Genomic DNA, 25,394 nt, shown 5'->3' on the forward strand with positions numbered 1-25,394 from the left:
TGAAGAGCAGCGGACTGAGCACGCAGCCTTGGGGGGCCCCCGTGCTCAGCGTGATGCTGGCGGGGATTCTGTCGGCAACATGTACCACCTGAGGCCTCTGACAGAGGAAGTCCAGTAGCCAGTTGCAGAGGTAGCTACTGAGGCCCAGCTTGTCGAGTTTGCAGATGAGTCATTGCGGCACAATGGTGTTGAAGGCAGAACTGAAGTCCACAAACAGAAATCTCACGTACGAGTCCCTTCTCTCCAGGTGGGTGAGGGCCGAGTGGAGGGCAGAGCAGATGGCATCCTCAGAGGACCGTTTGCCTCGGTACGCAAACTGGAAGGGGTCTCTGGTGGGGGGAGAATGGATCTGATGGCCTCCATGACAAGCCGCTCAAAGCACTTCATGATGATGGAAGCAGAACGGAGCAGGTTTCTTCGGCACAGGTACAATGGTGGCAGCCTTGAAACACGAAGCGCCGATGGCCTGCTGCAGGGAAATGTTAAAGATGTCCGTGAAGACACCCGTCAGCTCCCTAGCGCAGTCTTTCAGCGCCAGACCTGGGATGTTGTCAGGGCCCGCCGCCTTACGGGTGTTGATAGCGGCGAGCGCCCTCTTCACGCTGTCGGCAGAGAGGCACAGGGGCTGCTCGTGTGGAGGGGAAGCGGTCTTCAGCGGGCAAGTGCTGTTCTGAGCGTCGAAGCGAGCAAAGAAGCGGTTGACATCGTTGAGCAGACGGATGTCGCCCTCACAGCTTCGCAGCGCGCGCTTGTAGTCCGTGATGGTCTGAATGCCCTGCCAAAGGCTCCGTGCGTCCTTGCTGTCCTTGAAGTGGGTGGTAATCTTGCAAGAGAACGCCCTTTTCGCCTCCTTGATGCCCCGAGACAGGTCGGCCCTCGCTGTCCTCAAGCCAGCCTCATCCCCCGCTCTGAAGACTTTGTCCCTGGCCCTCAGCAGCCTAAGGACAGCCCCTGTCAGCCATGGCTTCCAGTTAGCCCGAGTGACGATGGATTTCGAGTGGGTCACATCATCAATGCACTTCGCGATGTAAGAGGAAAAAGAGTCAGTATACTCCTCCATGTCCATATTGTATTATGTCCTCTATGTAGTATTGTCTTTCTTTACGTTTCACTAAAAAATGCACTTAAAAAAGTTTGTTGCATGCATACTCTTTTTTTTCCTGATAAATATACACACACAAGAAATGTGGAATGTTGGAATATGATGGCATCAACACCTTTATTGTCTGTGGATATTGTTATCAGCAGGCAGGAACTGTAAAAGCTTCAGAAGTTAGTCCATGAGAGCTCAACCAGGGATATTAACACATACTGTCAGATAATGGAATCATCATTTTGTGTAAATTTTTAACTCCGTATCATCATTTACATCATAACATCATTTGTACATGAGGCCAACTGTGTGTAAAAAAACAACAACAGATAGCAGTGGTAAATTTTCGTAAAAGAAATACACAACATGAGAAGGAATTCATCTCAATGCCCTTTTTTGCTGCTGGTTAATCTCCATTGGGTCCATGGATTCCAGGCTGATGCCATTATACAGTGGCTGCTTGCAGTGGCGCCAAATCACCAGGACAAGGCGGATGATGTATAGCAACACCGCTGCTACTAGCAGCACAACTACAAGTAGGAGGAATTACAGGTCATCATACCTCAGAATCATAAATTTAAATGTTTTAGCACATGCTCATATACCGTTTTTTTCCGTGTATAGTGCGCAAAATTTAACTAATTTATTGTCCTAAAATCTGGGGTGCGCATTATACATGGGTACAAAAAAAATGTATTTTTTTTTTTTAATTTTTTTTTTTTTTTTAAGTCCCAATGATCGTCACACACGTAGGGAGGCAATGGGTCCCATTTTTATAGTCTTTGGTATGGTCTTAACTAGGCTGGATGTAATTTTTTTTGTTGGCGTTGATTTCTCCGACTGCCCGTTAACGCACCACCGCGCTCCGTGCGCGCACGGGACAGCAAACGAGCAGGTGATCGAGCAAGCGTCTGATACGAAAGCATTGCGGTCGCATGGAGCGTGTTTGAAGTGAACAGCAGAGAAGAAAGGAACAAGGTAAAGTGTTGTGAAATAAAATGCACAGAACGGATGCGCAAGACACGTCAGCTATATAAAGAGCGAGAGTTGTTTTCTTCCTATTAGTTTCAATTCACAGTTTAATTCGCAGTTTCAATCAGCAAATAACAAAATGCGTATTACAGGTAATATTTTATTTCACAACACTTTGCCTTGTTCCTTTGGTCTCTGCTGTTCATCCTAAAACACAAAGGCGCTCTTTAAGCAATGCGACAGTGAGCGCCCGGCGCGCTGCGGTTGCGCGACCGCACCAAATTAATCTCCCTGCGCAGTGCGCACTGAGGTCCACTTAAATTTTAGAAAGTACATCAGGACTTTAAAAATATCTTCTAAATTTCAGCGACGGCTCTGTCACAATAATCGACCAGCGCGGTGCAGTTGGGCGGTCGGCGGCGCGCTACGGTTGAGCGTTCTCTCGCACGCTCTCGCTCTCTCTCGCTCTCGCACACACGCAAACCGGATATCATACGGAGGCCGCCATTACAGATGCGCAGAACGGATGCGCAAGACACGTCAGCTATATAAAGAGCGAGAGTTCAGTTCTCTACCTAAATCCGTATTACAGGTAACATTTTATTTCACAACACTTTGCCTTGTTCCTTTCTTCTCTGCTGTTCACTTCAAACACGCTCCATGCGACCGCAATGCTCTCGTATCAGACGCTTGCTCGATCACCTGCTTGTTTGCTGTCCCGTGCGCGCACGGAGCGCGGTGGTGCGTTTATGGGCAGTCGGAGAAATCAACGCCAACAAAAAAAATTACATCCAGCCTAGTTAAGACCATACCAAAGACTATAAAAATGGGACCCATTGCCTCCCTGCGTGTGTGACGATCATTGGGACTTAAAAAAAAAAAAAAAAAAGAATCACTTTTTTTTTTTTTTTAAATTCATAAAAATTGGGTGCGTATTATACATGGGTACAAGCTTTTTTCCAGCATCAGCATGCCATTTTTAGGGGTGCGTACTATACATGGGGGTGCACTATACACGGAAAAAAACGGTAATAATAATAATAATAATAGTAATAATAATAAAGCTGCGAGGAGCTATAAAGGGCACCCGCATTCCTGGCAACGTTGGGGTACTGGCACATTGGGATGCTGGCTCATCTGAATTTGAATTTTGTGAAAATACATCAGAAAGTACATTAAATTAAAAATATTGGATAAAATATTACCTTCATTAAAGGACAAAAACGTGGCAAAATGTAATTGTGGCAAAAAATGGCCAAATTCTTGTAGAGTTCCAGAGAAATCTTATAGTTCGGTTTGTTGCATATACTCCAAATTTGGATAGATTTTGGTGAAACTGTCAACCGGGAGTGTTTTCTTCAAACTGTGTAAAAGGCACGAAAATGCAATTTTTCACCTCACACAATAAACTCATAAAATAATGATCATTTACCTAAGTGTGATGTGTAAGTTGTGTATGTTTTCTCAAATGTTAAACCAATGTAGTTTTCTTTGCAAACACCGTGTTGCCACAGCAACAGTGTTGGCCAAAATGAAAAGCTTTGCTTGCATTTTGTATCTTGAACATCTCTAGTTGATGCAAAATAAAAAGTTTTGCTTTTCTTTGTCTTGAACATTTTAAAATCTCTGAGTTATTTAATGTGTGACCTCTATAGAGGCCAAAAATGCAGCCAAATTTTAAAGCATATTCAAAATGGCTGACTGACATTTTTAGATCCAGTAAATGGCTCCAAGAGCTTGGGCTGTTAGGTAAACAGTGCCACCAAATATTCGTAGATCTAGGTGAAACGTACAACTAGCGCTGCTTAGTTGAAATTTTGTCGTGAGACACTGTCGTGTCTATCGTGGTGAAGGAGCTGAGCTGAAAGGGAAAGCTCTCTATTTACCAGTTGGTCTCCATTTTTACCCTCACCTATGGTCACGAGCTGTGGGTCATGACCGGAAGAACAAGATGTCCAGATACAAGCAGCCATAATGCATTTCCTCCGCAGGGTCCAGGCTCTCACTGAGAAGCTCAGTCATCCACGAGGACATCTGGGTAGGATGCTTCCTGGACTTCTCCCTGTGAGGTGTTCGGGGAGGTAGGCCCTGGGTACAACCCAGGACATGCTGAAGAGACTATGTCTCTCTGCTGGCTTGGGAACGCCTTGGGATCTCTCAGATAGAGCGGGGCCACCATGCATATTTTTGCAATGTGGGATTAAACCGGAGTACCCAGTGGAAACCCACGGAGGCACGGAGATAACATGCAGACCCTACATAGGAAAGCCGGAGCCTAAATCACATCATGCACCTCTGAAATGTGAGGTGGACACAGTGCGCCACCATTCCAGAAATTTACATATTACAGCATTTTTTCCCCCAGATGGGCACGTAACGCTTAATAAATGTAATGATGAGTAATTGTGAAACACTGTCTTACCAATGAAGATGCCACTACGGCTCGGGGATTCGGCAATGTAGTTTTTATCAAGATTTCCTGCCAGCGCCCAGATAACAACTGGGTAGTCAATGAGGACGTAGCGCATGTGCTTGTCAAGGAATACATTCTGCAGGAAAAACCTAAAAGAATTTTAAAATCCTTTTTGAAGAACATAAAGCAAATAGACATAGTATGTGGTGTGTTTGTGTATATCATGCATACCAAGCAAGTAGCATGAAAGTCAAAATACAATAGCACACTGTGGCAGCATTTGTGGGAGACACATCTGCTGTATAGGTCAGCACAATGGCCAAGTTGATGAGCGTGGCAATGGTTGTCCATGCTGTGTAGATCATCACACCATTTTGAACCTGGAGTCATATCAGAATGTCACATTTAGTGATTTACCTTAATGAATGTGATCGATGTAGGTTCCACGAACCAGTATGCGAATGAGCAACAGGTCCACTTTGTGGTATTCCTTGAGCCAGGCTCCATAAACGTGAAGACCATGACAGGCAAAAGAGATCATGCCATAGTTTGTGCCAGCAACCAGAATTAGGAAAACAAGCGCGGCAATCATCCACCTTTGGAAATGTGTCAAAAACATGTAATCAGAACCAATGTTCAATTCTAATGTCAAACATTCAATACTTCACTAAAATGCTTTGACTCGCATATAAATGTAAGTTACATTCTGCTCCTTAACATGTTGTTGATCCACTCTTTGCAGCTATAAAAGCTTCAACTGTTCTGGAAAGGCTTTCCACAAAGTTTAGGAGTATGTACCGTAATCTTCGGACTAAAAGTCGCTCCGGAATATAGGTCGCATTAGCCATAAAATGCACAATAACGTGAAAAAAAACATATACAAGTCGCTCCGGAGTATAAATCGCATTTTGGGGGGAAATTTACTCGACAAAATCCAACACCAAAAACAGACATGAACGAGCAACAACAGGCTAAATGATAGGTATGCTAACGTGACATAAACACAAACGAAAAGCTGAGAACGGGCCTGACGTAACATTCAGAGTTATTAAAAAAAACTATGACATAAATAACACATTTATAAAACCATCTGTGTCACTCCAATTCATTAAATCCATCGATCGTCCTTTGTCAACGATGGGTGCGCGCCGCTGACGCCGCTTGCACTTCAAAATATTCCAAAGGCCCATATAACGATATATACCTTGCGAAAGTATTCGGCCCCCTTGAACCTTTCAACCTTTCGCGACATTTCAGGCTTCAAACATAAAGATATAAAAGTTTAATCTAATTTTTTAAATTAGATATCAAATAACTATTATATAAGCAATAATATTATCAAACCATCTGTTCACTCTAAATAATTAAATCCATCTATCAAATTCCTCGTCCTTTGTCAGCAACGCCGCGCGTGTGCCCTGACGTCAGCCTCATCGTTATTCCACAGATCTAGTATATAACTACCATATATAAGATGGCGGCGCCCTTGTCGGCTGCGGCTGCTGCGGCTCTCGACGCAATTTCGCAAATTTCACATAATATGCCGCCTAGGGCACTACTTACGACACAAAGTTTAGGTTATCCATCCAGTAGGTTAGTTTATGATCGCCAGCGCCTGCTGGAGGTACGGTCATCAAGTGTTTTAGATGGACTCGTAGACACAACTACCCTTGTGTATGCTAACACGGAGTGCTTCGGGCCGTAGTCCCGGAAACTCACGATGCAGTGGGCTCGCCGGGCAGCACACGCCGGAGAAGGAGTAAGCGGAGGCGGTGCGACCGGCGGCGGAAGCGCGGCTGTCGGGGTGGGCTTACGGCTAAGCTGAAGGCTAACCCCTACAAACCGCCGCTTCCATCCATCTTCCTCTCCAACGTCCGCTCACTGGATAATAAAATGGACCATCTACAACTAGAACTGTCTTCAAAGAGGGAGGTTAGAGACTGCTGCGCTTTCATCCTGACGGAGACATGGCTGAACTCATCAATACCGGACTCCGCTGTTAACCTGGAGGGGCTAGCTACATTCCGCGCCGACAGAAACAGCGAACAAAGCGGTAGATCCCGAGGAGGTGGGCTGTGTGTCTACATAAACAACAGCTGGTGCAAAAATGCTAGATCTGTCGCCAGCTTCTGCTCTTCGGACATCGAGCTTTTGACTGTCAACTGCAGACCCTTCTACCTGCCCAGGGAGTTTACTGTTGTTAGCATCACAGCCGTATGTCCCTCCTAGCGCTAATACTAAAGAGGCCATGAGCGTTCTCTATCGAACAATCGGTGAGCTGCAATCCACGCACACTGAGGGTGTTTTCATCATTGCTGGGGACTTCAACCAAGCTAACATGAAGACTGTTCTCCCTCATTTTTACCAACACGTGGATTTTCCACCTCGGGGAGAGACACTCTGGACTTGGTTTACGCAAATATAAAAGATGCATTCAGAGCAGCCCCCCGCTCCCACCTCGGCTCTTCAGACCACCTATCTCTAATGCTAATCCCTGCTTACAGGCCCCTGCTGATCAGAGCAAAACCTACAGTGAAGCAGGTGAGGTTGTGGTCTGAGGGGGCCATGGAGGCGCTTCAGGACTGCTTTGGGTGCTCTGAATGGGACATGTTCAGATCGGCAGCGACATATGACAATCAGATCGACATTGATGAGTACGCCATGACTGTGTCAGCCTACATCAACAAATGCACCGAGGACGTCAGCACCACTAAGAACATCATCACCCGAGCCAACCAACAACCCTGGATGACTGTGGAGGTTCGTCATACGCTGCGAATACGGAACGCAGCCTTCCAGTCTGGCGACTAGGAGGCACTGAGGACAGCGAGAGCCAACTTGAACCGTGCCATCAGGTTAGCGAAGCGAAGCCACAGTCGATAAATTCAGGATTTTTTCCACGACGCCAATAACACCAGGAGCATGTGGCAAGGCATACGGGCGATTACTGACTACAACTTACCCTCCCCCCCGGTGGGTGAGGTTGATGCTGACTTCCTGAATGGTCTAAACAACTTCTTTGGGCGGTTTGAGGCACTGAACGGCACTCCGGCAGTTAAATCTGTTCCCCATCAGGAAGAGGAGGCACTCTGCCTTGACTCAGGCGACGTGTTGAAGACTCTGAGAAGAATCAACCCACGTAAGGCCCCAGGCCCTGATAGCATACCTGGGCGGGTGTTAAAGGAATGAGCAGGTCAGCTGGCTGGTGTCATCACAGACATTTTTAACGTCTCGCTGGGCCAAGCCACGGTGCCTGTATGCTTCAAGGCTGCCTCCATCATTCCGGTGCCAAAGAAACCTCAAATCACCTCATTCAATGACTACAGACCTGTGGCACTCACTCCCATCACGATGAAGTGCTTCGAAAGGCTGGTCAAAGATCACATCGTCTCCAGACTCCCCCCGACATTTGACCCGTTACAGTTTGCCTACCGGAAGAACCGCTCTACTGAGGATGCCATCTCCTCCGTCCTTCACCTGAGCCTGGCTCACCTGGAGCAGAGGAACACCCACGTGCGGTTGCTGTACCTGGACTTAAGTTCAGCGTTTAACACCATCATTCCACAGCATCTGGTGGGAAAACTGGAACGACTGGGCTTCAGCACCCCCCTTCGGAACTGGCTGATAGACTTCCTCACCAACAGACCTCAGTCAGTCCGGGTCGGACAGAACACCTCAGCACAGGCTCCCCTCAGGCCTGCGTCCTGAGCCCCCTGCTGTACACCCTGATGACACACGACTGCGTCCCCAGGTTCACCACCAATCACATCGTGAAGTTTGCAGACGACACAACGGTGGTGGGCCTCATCAGCGATAATGACGACCTGGACTACAGAGAGGAGGTGGAGCGGTTGGTGGGCTGGTGCAGAGACAATGGACTGATCCTGAATGTGGAGAAGACAAAGATCATCGTCGACTTCAGGAAGAACCAGCCTCACCACGCTCCACTGATCATCAACGGCTCAGCTGTGGAGGTGGTCAGCAGCACTAAATTCCTGGGGGTCCACATCACAGACGACCTCACTTGGACTGGGAACACCACGACACTGGTCAAGAGGGCACAGAAGTGCTTGTACTTCCTGCGGAGGATGAGGAGAGCCCACCTGCCCCCACCCATAATGAGGATGTTCTACCGAAGCACCATAGAGAGCATTCTGACGAGCTGTCTCTCGGTGTGGTGTGGGGGTTGCAGCGCCTCCGATTGTAAGAACGTAAGGAGAGTGGTAAGGACAGCAGAGGGGATCATCGGGGCTCCTCTTCCCTCCATTCAGGACTTGTCATCCCAGCGCTGCGTCTCCCGAGCCCGAAATATCATTAGTGACCCATAACACCCCCACCATGGACTGTTCTCCCTGCTACCCTCTGGGAAGAGGTTTCGCAGCATCCGCTGCAGGTCCGCCAGGTTCTGCAATAGTTTTTTCCCTACTGTTGTCAGACTGTTGAACAGTCAAATTAGCGTTCCTCTGCGCACTTTGTAAATACTGTTTTTGTTTCCTTCATGACTGCACTTTATATTTATCTTATTTATCTTATCTTATTTCATATTTATATAGAAATGTCACTTTTTATCCAGCCGAAATGTCATTCCTTTGTTGAGAGCCGTAAGCAACGAAATTTCGTTTTGTGTGCACCGAGTGTTTACAAAATGACGATAAAGTCTGTCTAAATCTAAGTCTAAGTATATTGTAGCGTTAACAAAGCAAGGAAAGACGTGCGTTTGATAAACGGCTCTTTATTTAACAAAACAAACTTCCAGGCGTGTGGCGGCGTGGACTTCCAGCCACGGAGGTGGAAGAGAGATCTATAGAATAGGACCAGGTGTGCGTAAAAGCCACGACCGAGCCCCATCTACCGGACAGCCACCCGGCCGAGCTCCGGCCCCCGACTTCTATCCACGGAGGTGAAAGAGAGCTCCGCAGACTCCAAATCCTTAAATCCTTCAAACTCTTCGTGTCACTTAAAAACAAAGCCGCTAATCATGCTGGTAGTATGTGGGGCCCTTCGTCATTGTCGTCATCCTGTGATCAATCTTTGTCCTTTTTGTAAACAATCACCGTGCCACGCCGCGCCGCGCTGCGCTGCTGACGTCGCACTTTGATTTGGAAAAATTCACAGATAAGTCGCTCCTCATTATAAGTCGCCCCCCCCACCCAAACTATGAAAAAAAACACGACTTATAGTCCGAAAATTACGGTAATATGTATGACTATTTTAACATTCTTCCAGAAGGGTGTTTGTGAGGTCACACACTGATATTGAACTGATGTTGGACAAGAAGGCCAGCTCTAAGTCTGATCCAAATCAGACAAAATATGTGCTTTTTGGTTGAGGTCAGGATTTAGTGTAGGATAGTCAAATTCAGCCACACAAAACTCTTATTCACGTCTATATGTACCCCACTTTGTGCACAGTCTGATTGGAACATGAACAGAGCATCCCAAAACTTTCTGACAAAGTTCTTTTCATTGGAACTAATAGGAACTAACAATTTTGGAAAATGCCATGCGCTCTATATTATGGAAAATTAAATGCTCTCAATTTTGTGGGAACGATTGTTGTTCCAATGTGACTGTGCATCAATGCACAATACAAGAGCCATAAAGATATGGATGGATAGATGAATAAATGAACTTGATTTACCTCCACAGACTCTTGATCTCAACCCGAAAGAAAACTTCTGGGATTAATTATAGCACAGATTGAGACCCAGGTCCCCTCGTCCAACATCAGTGTAACCTCACTAATAAACTTAAAGACAAATGGTCAGAAATTCCCTTAAAATGACTTAGATATTGTGGAAACCCACTTTGTCGAAGGCTGTAGCTGTTTTTCTGCAAAAATGGACCAACACTGTAAACCCCACAGATTAAGAATTGTTGTCACTTCGATTCATATGTAGCAAAGGTTAGGTAATAATGGAAATGTATGTTAGTTTATTGTTTAGCACATATTATATCAATAACTGTGCAAGGAGGGAGACGAAGCCTAGGGCTTGTAAAGAGCTCCACTCCTTCTAATCCCCCAATTCCAACCCTTAATGCTGAGTGCCAAGCAGGGAGGCAATGGGTCCCATTTTTACAGTCTTTGGTATGACCCGGCCGGTTTGAACCCACAACCTTCCAGTCTCAGGGCGGACACTCTAACCACTAGGCCACTGAGCTGGTTACAAAGTGAAGTTACACAAATACGTTGTACCTTTTGACTCAACACTTATGAGGAGTTGTACTAAACTGGAAAAAAATATGTGCAACTTGCTGGAAACGCATAATGTTTGCAACAAGATGTGTTGGATAACACTTGCCGTATATAAGCAATATAACCCGTTTGCTGTGTTTCAAATGCAGACTAAAGTAATTTGGATAATTCAACAATTGATTGACCTTTGATAGAGGTCACATACTAAAAAATATCACTGAGTCTGTTGCACCTTAAAAAATAAATTGATTTGTTGCGCTCCTACAAATTTCACCAAGGTCCACCAAAAATTGGAGACATACAGCCCCATACCTACAAAATGTCTCTGGGGCTCTTCTCTAAACTCAACAAGAAGTCGACCATTTTCTGTTTCCTATGCGATTTTGTCTCACTTTTGGCCTTTTATTGAGGTCATTTTTTTTCAAAGTATCTTTTACTCTCATGTAGTTCATTTAAAAAAACACCAACAAAAAAATCCTGTAAAAAGACTCTTGGAACTATAATCCAACAAAAAGTCTGTTTTTTTAAATTTACTTTGAAATTTAACATAGCTTTGATTTTAAAAGCTGAGGTAACATGATCTCATCCTGTCAAAGTTTCGCACATTTGATAACAGTACAGGCTTGAAGACATCCATGCACTTATTTTTCATTATAGTGATTGCACCCCCTGCTGGCTACAGGAAATAAGTATTTTGTTCTTTTAATGTATTTATGCAGGTTAACTATCCATCCATCCATCCATCCATCCATTTTCTATTCCGCTTGTCCCCATGGGGGTCGCGGGCGTGCCGGACCCTATCCCAGCAGTCATCGGGCAGTAGGCGGGGGTCACCCTGAACTGGTTGCCATCACACAGAGACGAACAATCATCGCACTCACACCCACGGGCAATTTGGAGTGGTCAATCGGCCTACCAACCATGTTTTTGGGATGTGGGAGGAAACCCACGCGGGCACGGGGAGAACATGCAAACTCACCAGTGGTGGAATTGAACCCGCACCCTCCTAACCGTGAGGCGGCCGTGCTAATCAGTGCCGAGCCGATGCAGGTTGGCGCGATCTACTTAATGTTTTCTAGGAAGAGTGTTTTGCTTTTCATGATGCTAAAACACTAAGCTTTTGAGGTTTTGCCCTGGCAATGATTTGCCCAGAAAACCATTGTTAAGTTTTTGGATCTAAACATACATGAACACTCGTGAAACTTTGTATGCACATCAGGGCTGAAAAAATTCATCAATATAAGTTTAAGGTACTATTTAAAAAAAACAAATGGCTCTGTGGTGCCCCCTACACATTTTTAATGAAGCAGCCCTGGTTGTACGTTTCGCTTATGACAGACCAGACCAAATTCCAAATTTGGGAATTTTTTAGTGGTCATTTAAATTTGTAAGTAAGTAACAAACACATTATTTGATCTGTACTTTAGCTCTAGTTGTTTTGCTTGTTTTGTTATTACAAATGTTTTCAACGGTCTGTCTAGATAACTGCAGTTTTGTTTTTAAAATTTAAGTCATGCATAAACATAAAGGGTCATATTCTTCATACTGCTCCTTTCACACCCTAACTAACCTACTCAACGTCCGTCCGTCCATCCATCCATTCATCCATCCATCCATCCATCCATCCATCCATCCATCCAATTTCAACCGCTTATCCTGTTTAGCGTCACAGGGGGTGCTGGAGTATATCCCAGCTGACATTGGGCGAAAGGCAAACAATGCCCCGAACTGGTGTTGCGGGGCACATATACACCGCAACAACTAATCACACCCACATACCGCCACTGAACCAATCTCACGCTGCCCAATCACAAGTCAGGCACACCATCAGTGACTTCAGCCTACTCAACTTGGAGTTTTAAATTTCAATGGTTTATCTTCGTGTCAAATGCCTTTTTCAAATCAATGATTCCACTACATATACTTTATTTATTCATGTCATTTGCTGTTCTGATTTGATATTTGTATTAATGCTAAAATTGTACCTCTATTAGTTCAATAACCAAACCAACTCTCATTCACTTATTAATTGCTTTCAATCAAACTTGCACATTTTTGAATATTTATTCCTTCAGGAAAAGTGACAGCAATTATACTGTTTTATAATTGTCAAAACTGGATTTTTAAGCTTCCTGATTCAAAGAGGGAATATTGGCTGTTTTATTTGCTCTGGAAAACCACCTGCTATAAATAGATTGTAGTCAGTATATATATTATATAACACAGAGGTTCAATTACAGCAGGGGTGTCAAACTCTTTTTTTTTCGCGGGCCGCATTGTAGTCCTAGCTTCTTTCGGAGGGCCATTATGACTGTCAACCCAAATAAACGTATGAGCACCTCATATTATATACAGTAAAAGCTACAAAACAAACAACTCTTTTTCAAATCAGACGAGTAAAAACTTGTCAAATATTTAAAAAAAGATATACACAGTTTGCAATTCTAGCAATGACACACGAATTTGATGCACAATTTGTCTTCGCGTGCCACATAAAATCATGTGGCGGGCCGTTTCGTTCCCCCGGGCCTTGAGTTTGACACCTGTGAATTACAGTATGTAATCAATAGTAAGTTTAAAGAAGTTGCTCAAAGCACTTCATGATGATGGGCGTAAGTGCCACGGGGCGGTAGTCATTGAAGCAGGACGGAGCAGGTTTCTTCGGCACAGGTACGATGGTGGCAGCTTTGAAACACGAAGGGACGATGGCCTGCTGCAGGGAAGTGTTAAAGATGTCCGTGAAGACACCCATCAGCTCACCAGCGCAGTCCTTCAGCGCTCGACCTGGGATGTTGTTAGGGCCCGCCGCCTTACGGATGTTGATGGCGGCAAGCGCCCTCCTCACGCTGTCGGCGGAGAGGCACAGGGGCAGGTCGTGTTAAGGGGGAGTGGCCTTCAGCGGGCAAGTGCCGTTCTGAGCGTCGAAGCGAGCAAAGAAGCGGTTAAGGTCAGTGAGCAGACGGACGTCGCCTTCACAGCTCTGCGGCGCGGGCTTGTAATCCGTGATGGTCTGAATGCCCTGCCAAAGGCTCCGTGCGTTCCTGCTGTCCTCGAAGTGGGCGGTAATTTTGCACGAGAACGCCCTCTTTGCTTCTTTGATGCCCTGGGACAGGTTGGCCCTCGCAGTCCTCAAGTCAGTTTCATCCCCCGCTCTAAAGGCTTTGTCCCTGGCCCTCAGCAGCCTGAAGACAGCACCTGTTAGCCTTGGCTTCCGGTTAGCCCGAGTGACGACGGATTTTGAGAGTCACATCATCAATGCACTTCCTGATGTAGGAGGAAACAGAGTCAGTATACTCCTCAATGTCTGTCCGATCGTCGCAAGTGGCAGCCCTCCTAAACATGTCCCAGTCAGTAGAGCCAAAGCAGTCACGAAGCGCATCAGAGGCACCCTCAGGCCACACCCGTACCTGCTTGCGAACTGGCCTGGGCGCTCTCACCATTTGTCTGTATGCGGGCAAAAACAGTGATATGGTCAGAAAGTCCAAGATGGGGGAGGGGGCGGCTTTGAAAGCTCCTTTATGCAAAGAGTAGACCAGGTCCAGAAAGCTGTCGCCACGCGTAGGAAAATTAACATGCTGGTGAAGCCTCGGAAAAACAGACTTCAGGTTAGCATGATTAAAATCCCCAGCGAAGATGGTGAAACCATTAGGGTGCGCTGTCTGATGTTCACTGACAGCCTGGTACAGTTCACTAAGAGCCGCGATCCTGTCGCCTTAGATGTTGGAAGGCGGGATGTAAACCGCGACTAGCAGAATCGCGGTAAATTCCCTTGGCAGGTAAAAAGGACGACACTTAATGATCACGAACTCCGCCAGAGGCGAGCAGTGCTTGCATACCACTACAGAGTCCCGGCACCATTCGTCACGGATGTAGACGCATATTCCACCGCCACGAGATTTTCCCCCTTGTACAATGGCCCGGTCCGCCCGATGGCACGCTTGCCGCTCCAGATGTACAGCGGAGTCCGGAATGTTGACGGTCAACCAAGTCTCAGTGAACACGAGCACACAGCAGTCACGCACTGTCCGGTTTGTAGATCGCAGCAAGCGAATGTAATCCATTTTGTTGTCCAGCGATCGAACATTCGCCAGAAGAATGGAAGGCACGGCCGAGTGAGCTGGGTAGGCCGCCAGCCTGGCCCTGACGCCTCCGCGCTTGCCCCTCTTCAGCCTCCTTGCACACCGCTTATGACGCTTCCCAACCGGGGGAGGAATAGCAGACGAGTCCGGCGACGCTTCAGGACGTAGCAGTCCGAGCTCCTTTAATGTCCCCGCATCAAAGTCCAGAACTCGACAAAACTCGCTTTCGCCGATGTCGAGCAGAACCTGCCTGCCGTAACTGTAGCACGACTCGGTACGACGAGACGAACACATAAAACTGCCGGACAAACACTCATTAGACGAACAAAACACCGTTCGGGCGGGACAGAGAGAGGTCGCTGCGTATGCACGCGCCGCCATCTTGTTGGTTGGTCAATAAGTTTATACAGAACCACCCCAATGTAAAAACAACTTTGCATGTTTTCTTGTAAGCTGTGGTTTTTAGGCTTTTGTACATTTGTCTTGGTGAACCTTTTTAGAATTCTTTTAGATGTCTGATTAAATATAATTATAATCAGAGTGACATGAACATGAAAAAAGCACATTCTTACTTGCAAATGTAATGTCATCAACAACATCTTGTCAATCATGCTCATGTAATTGCACATTTTAAAAAGCATACGCTCGGTCCCAAACAAGCAGCCAGGCGATATTGAAGCACAGATTGAGACACCAGCAAATAAAGAATCCGTAAGGAAAGACTGGGGGACTGCAGTAAACATAGCCGTAAGCATTCCTGTGAGAAACACAAAATATTAAGAACAACAACAACAAATGTTTAATATAGTGAAGACAAGATGGCCTTTTGGTAAATAACTTATTGAAATGTTTGTACTTTCTGCAAAGGTTAGCCAGGAAGTAGATAATCACGAATGTCAACCACACGTAGATAACGCTCCATATACTGAAGGTCCATCCCGACGGGGTGACCTCCGTCACAAAAACATCAGACACGTTGCCTGTGGTGGTACTGAAGGGTCCTGTACAAATTAGAGGTGCAGTGTTCATCAAATGCAACGGTCACATGAGCTTTATCCCACGTCGTGTTTGCTTTTGCTTACCTATTCCCATAACAGAAAGAGCGTTGACCACCAAAGTGACACTATAGATCACGATAGACAACAATATGGCAACAAGGCGTCCAGCATTGTGTTTCCCCATTGTTGGCAACTGCTTCGAAATAAAATACACATTACCAGTGTTAGGAAAGTTTATTTACTCCTTAAAGTAGTTCAAAGTTTACGTCACAATTTTTAATGCACTTGTTCAGTTCATAGTTCATATACTGTACGTAGACGTGTGTGTGTGTACATATTTAAATAGATAGATATATAGGTATATATATAGGTATATATATATATATATATATATATAGATATATATAGATATAGATATCACTTTTTTTTTTCATAGTTTGGGTGGGGGCGCGACTTATAATAAGGAGCGACTAGCGACTTTCAAAAATATTCCAAAAAAAAAAAAGTGAAACTGCGATAAATGAACCGTGATGTAGCAAGGGATTACTGTAAATTGAATTTCAAGTGACGTCAGCACCGCGACGCGGCGCGGCGGTTGTTTACATAATGGACAAAGATTGATCACGGGACGACGAAGATGACGAAGGGCCCCTACGTACTACCGGCATCATTAGCGGCTTTGTTTCTAAGTGACACGGCGGACGAAGAGTTTGAAGGATTTAAGGATTTGGAGTGACACAGAAGGTTTGAAAAACTATTATGGCCTTTATCCACGCCCGGTCCTACTCTCCGGAGCTCTCTTTCACCTCCGTGGATTGAAGTCAGGGGCCGGCGCTCGGCCGGGTGGCTGTCCAGGGACGGTGGATAGGGCTCGGACATGGCTTCTACGCACGCCCGGTCCTACTCTACCGAGGTCTCTTTCACCTCCGTGGATGGAAGTCGAGGGCCGGCGCTCGGCCGGGCGGCTGTCCGGGGACGGTGGATGGGGCTCGGTCATGGCTTTCACGTACGCCTGGTCCTATTCTGTGGAGCTCTCTTCCACTTCCGTGGCTGGAAGTCCACGCCGCCACACGCCTGGAAGTTTGTTTTGTTAAATAAAGAGCCGTTTACCAAACCCACGTCTTTCCTTGAACGTTGTTAACACTACAATATAGTAGATTTGTGGAATAACGACGAGGCTCACGTCAGGGCGCACGGACGAAGGACGAGGAATTTGATCAATGGATTTAATGATTTAGAGTGCACAGATGGCTTATATAAGAGCAATCCCAGCCGTCATCGGGCAGTAGGCAGGGGACACCCTGAACTGGTTGCCGGCCCATCGCAGGGCACACAGAGACAAACAACCATACGCACTCGCACTCACACCTAGGGACAATTTGGAATGCTCAATCGGCCTACCAAGCATGTTTTTGGGATGTGGGAGGAAACCGGAGAAAACCCACGCGCGGGGAGAACATGCAAACTCCACACAGGGAGGGCCGGAGGTGGAATCGAACCCGCACCCTCCTAACTGTGAGGCGGACGTGCTACCCAGTGCGCCACCGAGCCGCCCTATATAACGCTGTATAAATATAAATAACAATAATAAAAGTTATTTGATATCTAATTTATATATCGTTACATGGGCCTGTGGAACATTTTGAAGTGCAAGCGCCGTCAGCTGCGCGCACCCATTGTTGACAAAGAACGATCGATGGATTTAATGATTTGGAGTGACACAGATGGTTTGATAACATTATTGCTTATATAATAGTTACCGTAATTTTCGGACTATAAGTCGCGTTTTTTTTCCATAGTTTGGGGGGGGCGATTTATACTCAGGAGCGACTTATATACGTATGTTTTTTTTCACAAATTTTTACTTACAAGTATAGTTGACCACTTCACGTTATTTTTAGTATAGTTGATCACTTCACATGCTTTGATATCTTTATCTTGAACATATTCAAAACATGAAAAATAGAGAGAAAAATAAAAATAAAGTAATTAACACTTTAAAGCGCCATATCCTCTGGACATGTCCTCTGTCACCAGGATGACATCAAGGACGAGAAATTTGATCGATGGATTTAATGATTTGGAGTGACACAAATGTTTGATAATATTGTTGTTTATCTGATAGTTATTTAAAATATACATCGTTGTATGGGCCTGTGGAATAATTTGAACTGCGGCGCGGCACACGGCATTGTTGACAAAGGACGATCAATGGATTTAATGAATTGGAGTGACACAGATGGTTTTACAAACGTGTTATTTATGTAATAGTTTTTTTGAAATAACTGAATGTTACGTCAGGCCCGTTCTCAGCTCCTCGTTTGTGTTTGTCACGTTAGCATACCATATTGTTTAGCCCAGTGGTCCCCAACCTGTTTTGCCCCACGGACCGGTTACATGTCAGAAATATTTTCGCGGACCGGCATTCATATAAATAAATAATACATTTATATAAATAAATAAATAATACATTTATAATAAATACATAAATACAATGAAATAAAATGATACGACTGACATAAAAACAAGTACAAATGACCGATTTTTTCCATGTGTAATGCGCAAAATTTAACTAATTTATTGTCCTAAAATCTGGGGTGCGCATTATACATGGGTACAAAAGAAAATTTTTTATTTTTTTTTTAATCCGGATATGATACGGAGGCCGGCATGGGTAAATGACGACTGAATAAAACTCACCATTATGTTGAATTAGTGGGAGCACTGAGTTTGTTTCTCAGAAACAAGCCGGTCCCATCTAGACGTAATCGGAGACAATGACACCCGAAGTGATTAAGGTTTGTCTTTTATTGCAGGATGCTTGGTCTCCATGTGTTGAAGCAGTTTTGAATGCTTCATTGCCTGGTTAGTTAGCCTGTCGCCACGTATTAGCTTTGCGGGCTCGACTGGGGAAACATGTCACGTGACCGGGACGAGTGTCTTGATTGATCGTCGATAATTGGTTTTTTTTTCTGTGCGGCTTGGCGGCCCGGTACCAAGTAAGTAATTGGGGACCACTGGTTTAGCCTGTTGTTGCTCATTCATGTCTGTTCTTGGTGTTGGATTTTGTCAAATAAATTGCCCCCCAAAATGCAATTTATACTCCGGAGCGACTTATATATGTTTTTTTTCACATTTGTGGGCATTTTATGGCTGACGCGACTTGTACTCCGGAGCGACTTTTAGTCCGAAAATTACGGTATATATATATATATATATATATATACACTACCGTTGAAAAAGTTTGGGGTCACAAAATTGTTTGGGTGACCCCAAACTTTTGAACGGTACTGTATATATTTATTTAGATAATTATTTATAGATTATATATATATAATCTTCTGTGTAAAAAATCTTATAATATATGTATACTTATATTCATAGATTATATATAATCTTATACAAATATAAAATATAATTTATAATATTTAATTCATAATATTTTATTATAATAATATTTACATATTATATATTTATTTAGATAATTATTTATAGGTTATATATATAATCTTCTGTGTAAAAAATCTTATAATATATACGGATACTTATATTCATAGATTATATATTATTTTATACAAATATAAGATATAATTTATAATATTTAATTCATAATATTTTATTATAATAATATTTACACTACCAACAATTTACACCCAAACAATTTTGTGACCAAACTTTTGAACGGTAGTGTATATATATATATATATATACAATAAACTGAATTAATAGAGTATATATATATATATATACACTACCGTTCAAAAGTTTGGGGTCACAAAATTGTTTGGGTGACCCCAAACTTTTGAACGGTAGTGTATATATTTATTTAGATAATTATTTATACATTATATATATAATCTTCTGTGTAAAAAATCGTATAATATATATGTATACTTATATTCATAGATTATATATAATCTTATACAAATATAATATATAATCAAAGTCAAAAGTCAAAGTCAGCTTTATTGTCAATCCCTTCATACGTCAAGACACACAAAGAAACCGAAATTCCGTTTCCTCCATCCCACGGTGACGAGACACAGTACACAATAAACATACAAGTAGACGACACAAAGTAAAAACAAGAAGGCACAAACAATAAATAATAAATAAGAAATAAATAAAATGAGTAATGAATAAATAATAAACAAATAACCCAATAAATAAGAGGAGCAAAACTGAGCGAGTGTGCGTACAGCAGACAGTAAGCATAGCGCAAAGTACAGGACGCTACGCAGAAAGGGGGGGCGAGTTCAGGATCCTAACAGCCTGGAGTATGAAGCTGTTGGAGAGTCTGGTGGTGCGGGAGCGCAGGCTCCTGTACTTCTTCCCAGAGGGCAGAAGCTCAAACTAAGAGTGAGCGGGGTGACTCACATCACTCACAATCGTGGTCGCCTTGCGGGTGAGATGGGAGGTGTAAATGTCCTTCAAGGAGGGGAGCGAAGCACCAATAATCTTACCAGCCGTGTTCACTATGCGCTGCAGGGCCTTCAAGTTGTAGTCAGTGCAGCCCCCACCCCAAACAGCAATACAGCTGGAGGGGACGCTCTCAATGGTGCCGCGGTAAAATGTAGTCATGACGGCCGGAGGAGCGCTCGCCCGCCTGAGTTTCCGCAGGAAGTACAGGCGGCGCTGGGCTTTCTTCGCCAGTGATGCGGTGTTGGGGGACCAGGAGAGATCCTCACTGATGTGCACCCCCAGGAACTTGGCGCTGCTCACGCTCTCCACCACAGCACCGTCGATGGTCAGCGGCAGGTGTTGGGTGTGACCCTTCCGGAAGTCCACAACAATCTCCTTGGTCTTGTCGACGTTCATCAGGAGGTTGTTGTCCCTGCACCATGTGGTCAGAAGGTCAACCTCCAGCCTGTATTGAGTCTCGTTTCCCTTGGTGATGAGACCCACCAGAGTCGTGTCGAATTTACTTATACTTATATTTATAGATTATATATACCGTTTTTTTCCATGTATAATGCGCAAGATTTTACTAATTTATTGTCCTAAAATGTGGGGTGCGCATTATATATGGGTACAAAAAAATACAAATATAAGATATAATTTATAATATTTAATTCATAATATTCTATTATAATAATATTTACACTACCGTTCAAAAGTTTGGGGTCACCCAAACAATTTTGTGACCCCAAACTTTTGAACGGTAGTGTATGTATGTGTATATATATATATATATATATATATATATATATATATATATATATATATATATATATATGACTCACATCACTCACAATATATATATATATATATATATATATATATATATATATATATATATATATATATATATATATATATATATTAGGGATGCACCGAAAATTCGGCCACCGAAAATTTTCGGCCGAAAATGACCCAAAAGTGCATTTTCGGTTTTTGGCCGAAAGACCTAAATCACCGAAACAACACGGCCGAAACTTGTGATGACGTGAGCAAACAGCGCAGCCAGCACGCGGGAAAACGGGATAAGTCTGCGGTGTGGACTGATTTCACTATCTCAGAGAAAGACCCACGGATAGCGATTTGCAAAACATGCAATGCTGAAAGGGGTGCATCTGCAAAAAGTTTCTCCATGTCGGGTTTAATTCATCACCTGAAATCCAAACATCCCGATCGCCATTCTGAATATGAGAAGAAGGCGACACAGAAAAGGAAACTGACACCGAGCACGCCCACTCCGTCTGTGGGGGACGTTTTTGAAAAGGCAAGAAAGTTCTCTGTGTTTTTATAAGAGAACATATTTAATTTTACAGTCAGTTATAAGCCTGTAAATTATTATTTAATGTACACATGAGTTGGGTCAAGTTAAACATTTTATTTTTGAATTTTAATTTATATTGTGCATTGTTGTCAGTGCTAAATAAATATTTTCATACTTTCGTAACTGGTTTATTGCAATGCCTTGATTTTAGTGAGGTTAGTACACATGTAGCCATAAATGCTGTGGTTCTAATAACTGACATTTCTTTCGGTGTTTCGGTTTTCGGTTTTCGGCCTTGGTTTCCTCATTTTTGGTTTTCGGTTTCGGCCAAGAATTTTTATTTCGGTGCATCCCTAATATATATATATGCAGAACCTCAGTTTTAGAACGTCCCAGTTCTCGAGCAAATTTGAGTTCGAACGAAAAATTCGAGATTTTTTTGCTTCCGATGTCGAACAAAAATTCAGAGGTCGAACCTCGCGAGATGAGCCGAGAGGACCCGAGAAAACCCGACCGCGCGGGAATGAACTGCAGAACTTTGTCGAGCTTTAACATCACGATAAAGCCGGAACCACCAGAGCTATGTATGCTTATAATGACATTGTCATTAGCCACTTCTGGAAAGTTCTTAAAAAAAGGCAGAAACAAGTTACTCTAGATAAGTTCTTTGCAAAAAGGAAAGAACACCCAGTGGGAGAGTCTTCCCAACCTAAGAGATTTGCGAGAGAGTCAACACCTACAGACGAGTTTCCCGATGTTTTTATGGAAGGGGATTCACCTTTCAATCAATCAACTTTTTTTTTTATTGGTGAAAATACTGTACGTAAGAAAATGTTTTTGCTGTTTTTGCTGCACACGAACTTTGATACAGTATACTGTATGTTATCTTTCATTAGAATTTCTGCACTTTTTTTTCTTTTCTTTTACAATTGGTGAAATAAAGAAAATGTTTTTGCTGTTTCTTTCACATGATCTTTGATATGTTGTCTTTCATTGGTAAAAATACCCAAAAATATGTTGATGTGCTTTTTTTCACTCACAATTTAAAAATATATCTTTTACTATTAGAATAAAACACACAAGCTATAATTCTGCACTTTTTTCAGTAAACGAGGCTGGGGTACGAGTTGCTACAGATACAGCAATACATTCCCCAGCCTAGCCTACTCTATTAATTCAGTTTATTGTATATATTCATTTAAAATAAAAATTCCCCTCTCACCCTCCGTGGGTGGTCTCCCACTCCAAGCTCGGGTCCTCTACCAGAGGCCTGGGAGCTTGAGGGTTCTGCGCAGTATTTTGGCTGTTCCTAGCACTGCACTCTTCTGGACTGAGATGTCTGATGTTGTTCCTGGAATCTGCTGTAGCCACTCCTCCAGTTTGGGGGTCACTGCCCCAAGTGCCCCAATGACCACGGGCACCACCGAGGCCTTCACTTTCCAGGCCTTCTCAAGCTCTTCTTTGAGGCCCTGGTATTTCTCTAGCTTCTCAAGTTCTTTTTTCCTGATGTTGCCATCGCTTGGTATTACTATATCCACTACAACGGCCTTCTTCTGCTGTTTGTCCACCACCACAATGTCCGGTTGGTTCGCCATCACCATCTTGTCAGTCTGGATCTGGAAGTCCCACAGGATCTTGGCTCGCCCGTTCTCTGCCACCTTAGGGGGTGCTTCCCACTTTGAACTTGGGGCTTCCAGTCCATACTCTGCACAGATGTTCCTGTACACTATGCCAGCCACTTGGTTATGACGTTCCATGTATGTTTTCCCTGCTAGCATCTTACACCCTGCTGTTATGTGCTGGACTGTCTCAGGGGCCTCTTTGCACAGCCTACACCTTGGGTCTTGTCTGGTGTGGTAGATCTTGGCCTCTATAACTCTATATCTATATATCTATATACATAGTATATAGATATATATACATTACTGAATTTTTATAGTTATTTTAAAACCGAAGACAATTCGCTCGGAGGATCCAACGTCCTGTCTAGCCTCCTCTGAGGATTGCGTTATCACACGGCTGCCTATGTTGACAGGCTATGCAGTTAGACTGAACTGCTTTCTGTTTTTATGTCGCTGTTTAAGTGTTCAAACACTGTAGCTATATTAATTAATTTCCGTAGTTAAGCTGGTGTATATAATATCTTGTGTTTTTTGTCATCTGTCTGTAACGTCGTGTTTCTTTAGATGAACAAAACGGCTTCGAAAAGAGACCTTACGGTGGCAACGAAAAAAAGGTTCTCCAGCCTTCTCCGGAGTTACAAGGTTTGACTCGGACAACGGGACTTCGGAACGGAGTGGTGCAAACGATCGAAAACAAGTTTTTGATTTCATGTGCTTTATTGACTGTTTTTATGTGTGAATATTTTAATTAATAAGCCACACTAGAGCAGCATTCCCCAACCTTATTTTGTGACACAGTTAGGTGACGTACAAATTTTACCGGGGGGGGGGGGGGGTACTGGGACGTCAGTGCCTCCCCAGTCATGAACCTCACCACACGTCACTGATACACACACACACACACAAATTACCGGTTATGCAAGTTAGCGCATAGCTTGCTGATGAGCTTGAGCTATATGTTGACACCAGTGACGTGCGGTCAGAGGAGGTGAGGTAAATTTTGGATTCTATGCGTCACTGTATGTCACCTTAAATGGCGACCTTGCAGCAGTGAGAAGACCCTAAGCTATTTTTGCTTAGCTCTAGTTTCAGTAATGTGTAGGTACTTAGAATATGGAACGGCCATTTGTCCGTGATCAGGAAGACCCTTGTCCTTGCCCTTTTAAGGGCATCGGAAGTAACCAGTAGAGTGAGACTCAGACCGCAGCTGTTGTCTTACGAGGTACAAATGATGGGGGAGAACAGATAGAGAGAGGGCAAGAGCAAGGAGCGGGAGGGCTTTTTTGGGGCGAACATCTGTGCCATCGAGAGCTGAAACATCTTTGCTCTTGCGGCCACTCAAACTTTTGGAGAGACATCACTTTGACATCGGTTGAATAAAAGTCTTTTCCCAATCAGCTGTGAGTCACTGGAGTGCTTTGCCGGGACAGCCATTGTCCACCGAGTGTTTTTATTGGGAGACCAGCAAAACAACAAAGACCATACACCACATTTTTGGCGTCACGAACAGGATTCGTGTTCCCCCGGGGAATTCCCGCCCGCTTCCTGAGTGAGAATCCAACGGCCGGCCAGCGGCTGTCATTAAGGTGAGATGCTTCGCCCACAGTTGCCGCGATATGCTCGATTCTTGGAAAGGGGGGGGGGGGGTCTTGAGGGGGGCAGTTACAAACGAATCTGATGTGGCCATGAGCCGTTCCGAGATTAAGTTGTCTCTCCTAGTCAAAAGTCGTCATAATTCGACTTTTGAAGGGGGAGTGGCCCCCAAATAGAAACAGCAAAGAAAAAGTAAAATGAAAATAGAAAAATAAATAAAAAATAACAAATAAAAAGTGAACATTAACTTAAAACTTAATGGGGAAGGTGCACAGCGGAGTGAGTGACATGTCTGGTGAAAATGATGAAAAAGAAAAGCCCGAAGGAATGTGGCTCGTGACGGGACAGGATGTCTTATGACATCGCTGTTGGCCGTCACAATAAAAGAATAGCAGAAAGTCCGATAAAACGTGGACTTGAGTTTGGCGACAGATCCGATGGAGGATAGAAATTTTAGCTGTGTGAATGAGGCGAAAACACAGATACGATTGAACACTGTTGCGACAGGAAACAACCCGCCCCAGATGTAGTTCCTGGAAAAGCCGAGACACTGCAGTCGCACCCAGTGGCCGTACGGGCCAAGTGCGCATTTGTTGAGATGTTCGGTGGCCGGATTAGTCTCCGTCAAGGTCGAACGAAAAAGGGAGGCTTGCGCTGACCGCGTTTGGCAAATAGGAAAAGTGCGCAGCCTTGGCATCCGTAACTGTGAG

At 44.1% G+C, this 25,394-nt stretch overlaps 1 protein-coding gene across 1 annotated transcript; it reads right to left on the minus strand.

Annotated features, from left to right (window-relative positions):
• Nucleotides 1-1,223: 1,223 nt before the first annotated feature.
• Nucleotides 1,224-15,919, minus strand: LOC133147088 (uncharacterized). Its single transcript, XM_061271188.1, has 7 exons — nucleotides 15,835-15,919; nucleotides 15,609-15,753; nucleotides 15,396-15,509; nucleotides 4,930-5,074; nucleotides 4,710-4,858; nucleotides 4,488-4,627; nucleotides 1,224-1,623 (listed from the first exon to the last, which is right to left on the minus strand). Exons 1-7 carry the CDS (start codon nucleotides 15,842-15,844, stop codon nucleotides 1,472-1,474), a joined length of 855 nt encoding a protein of 284 aa, XP_061127172.1. The 5' UTR covers nucleotides 15,845-15,919; the 3' UTR covers nucleotides 1,224-1,471.
• Nucleotides 15,920-25,394: the final 9,475 nt, after the last annotated feature.

This window comes from Syngnathus typhle, unplaced genomic scaffold (genome assembly GCF_033458585.1).
Source record: "Syngnathus typhle isolate RoL2023-S1 ecotype Sweden unplaced genomic scaffold, RoL_Styp_1.0 HiC_scaffold_28, whole genome shotgun sequence".
In the NCBI taxonomy this organism is placed as follows: domain Eukaryota; kingdom Metazoa; phylum Chordata; class Actinopteri; order Syngnathiformes; family Syngnathidae; genus Syngnathus; species Syngnathus typhle.

Bases quoted from the DNA above. Each gene is read 5' to 3' on its own strand.
- LOC133147088 (XM_061271188.1), bottom strand. The intron at 15,510-15,608 runs GTACAAACATTT...TGTTTCTCACAG, and splicing joins CTGGCTAACCTTTGCAGAAA to GAATGCTTACGGCTATGTTT. The intron at 4,628-4,709 runs GTATGCATGATA...AAATTCTTTTAG, and splicing joins ACTTTCATGCTACTTGCTTG to GTTTTTCCTGCAGAATGTAT.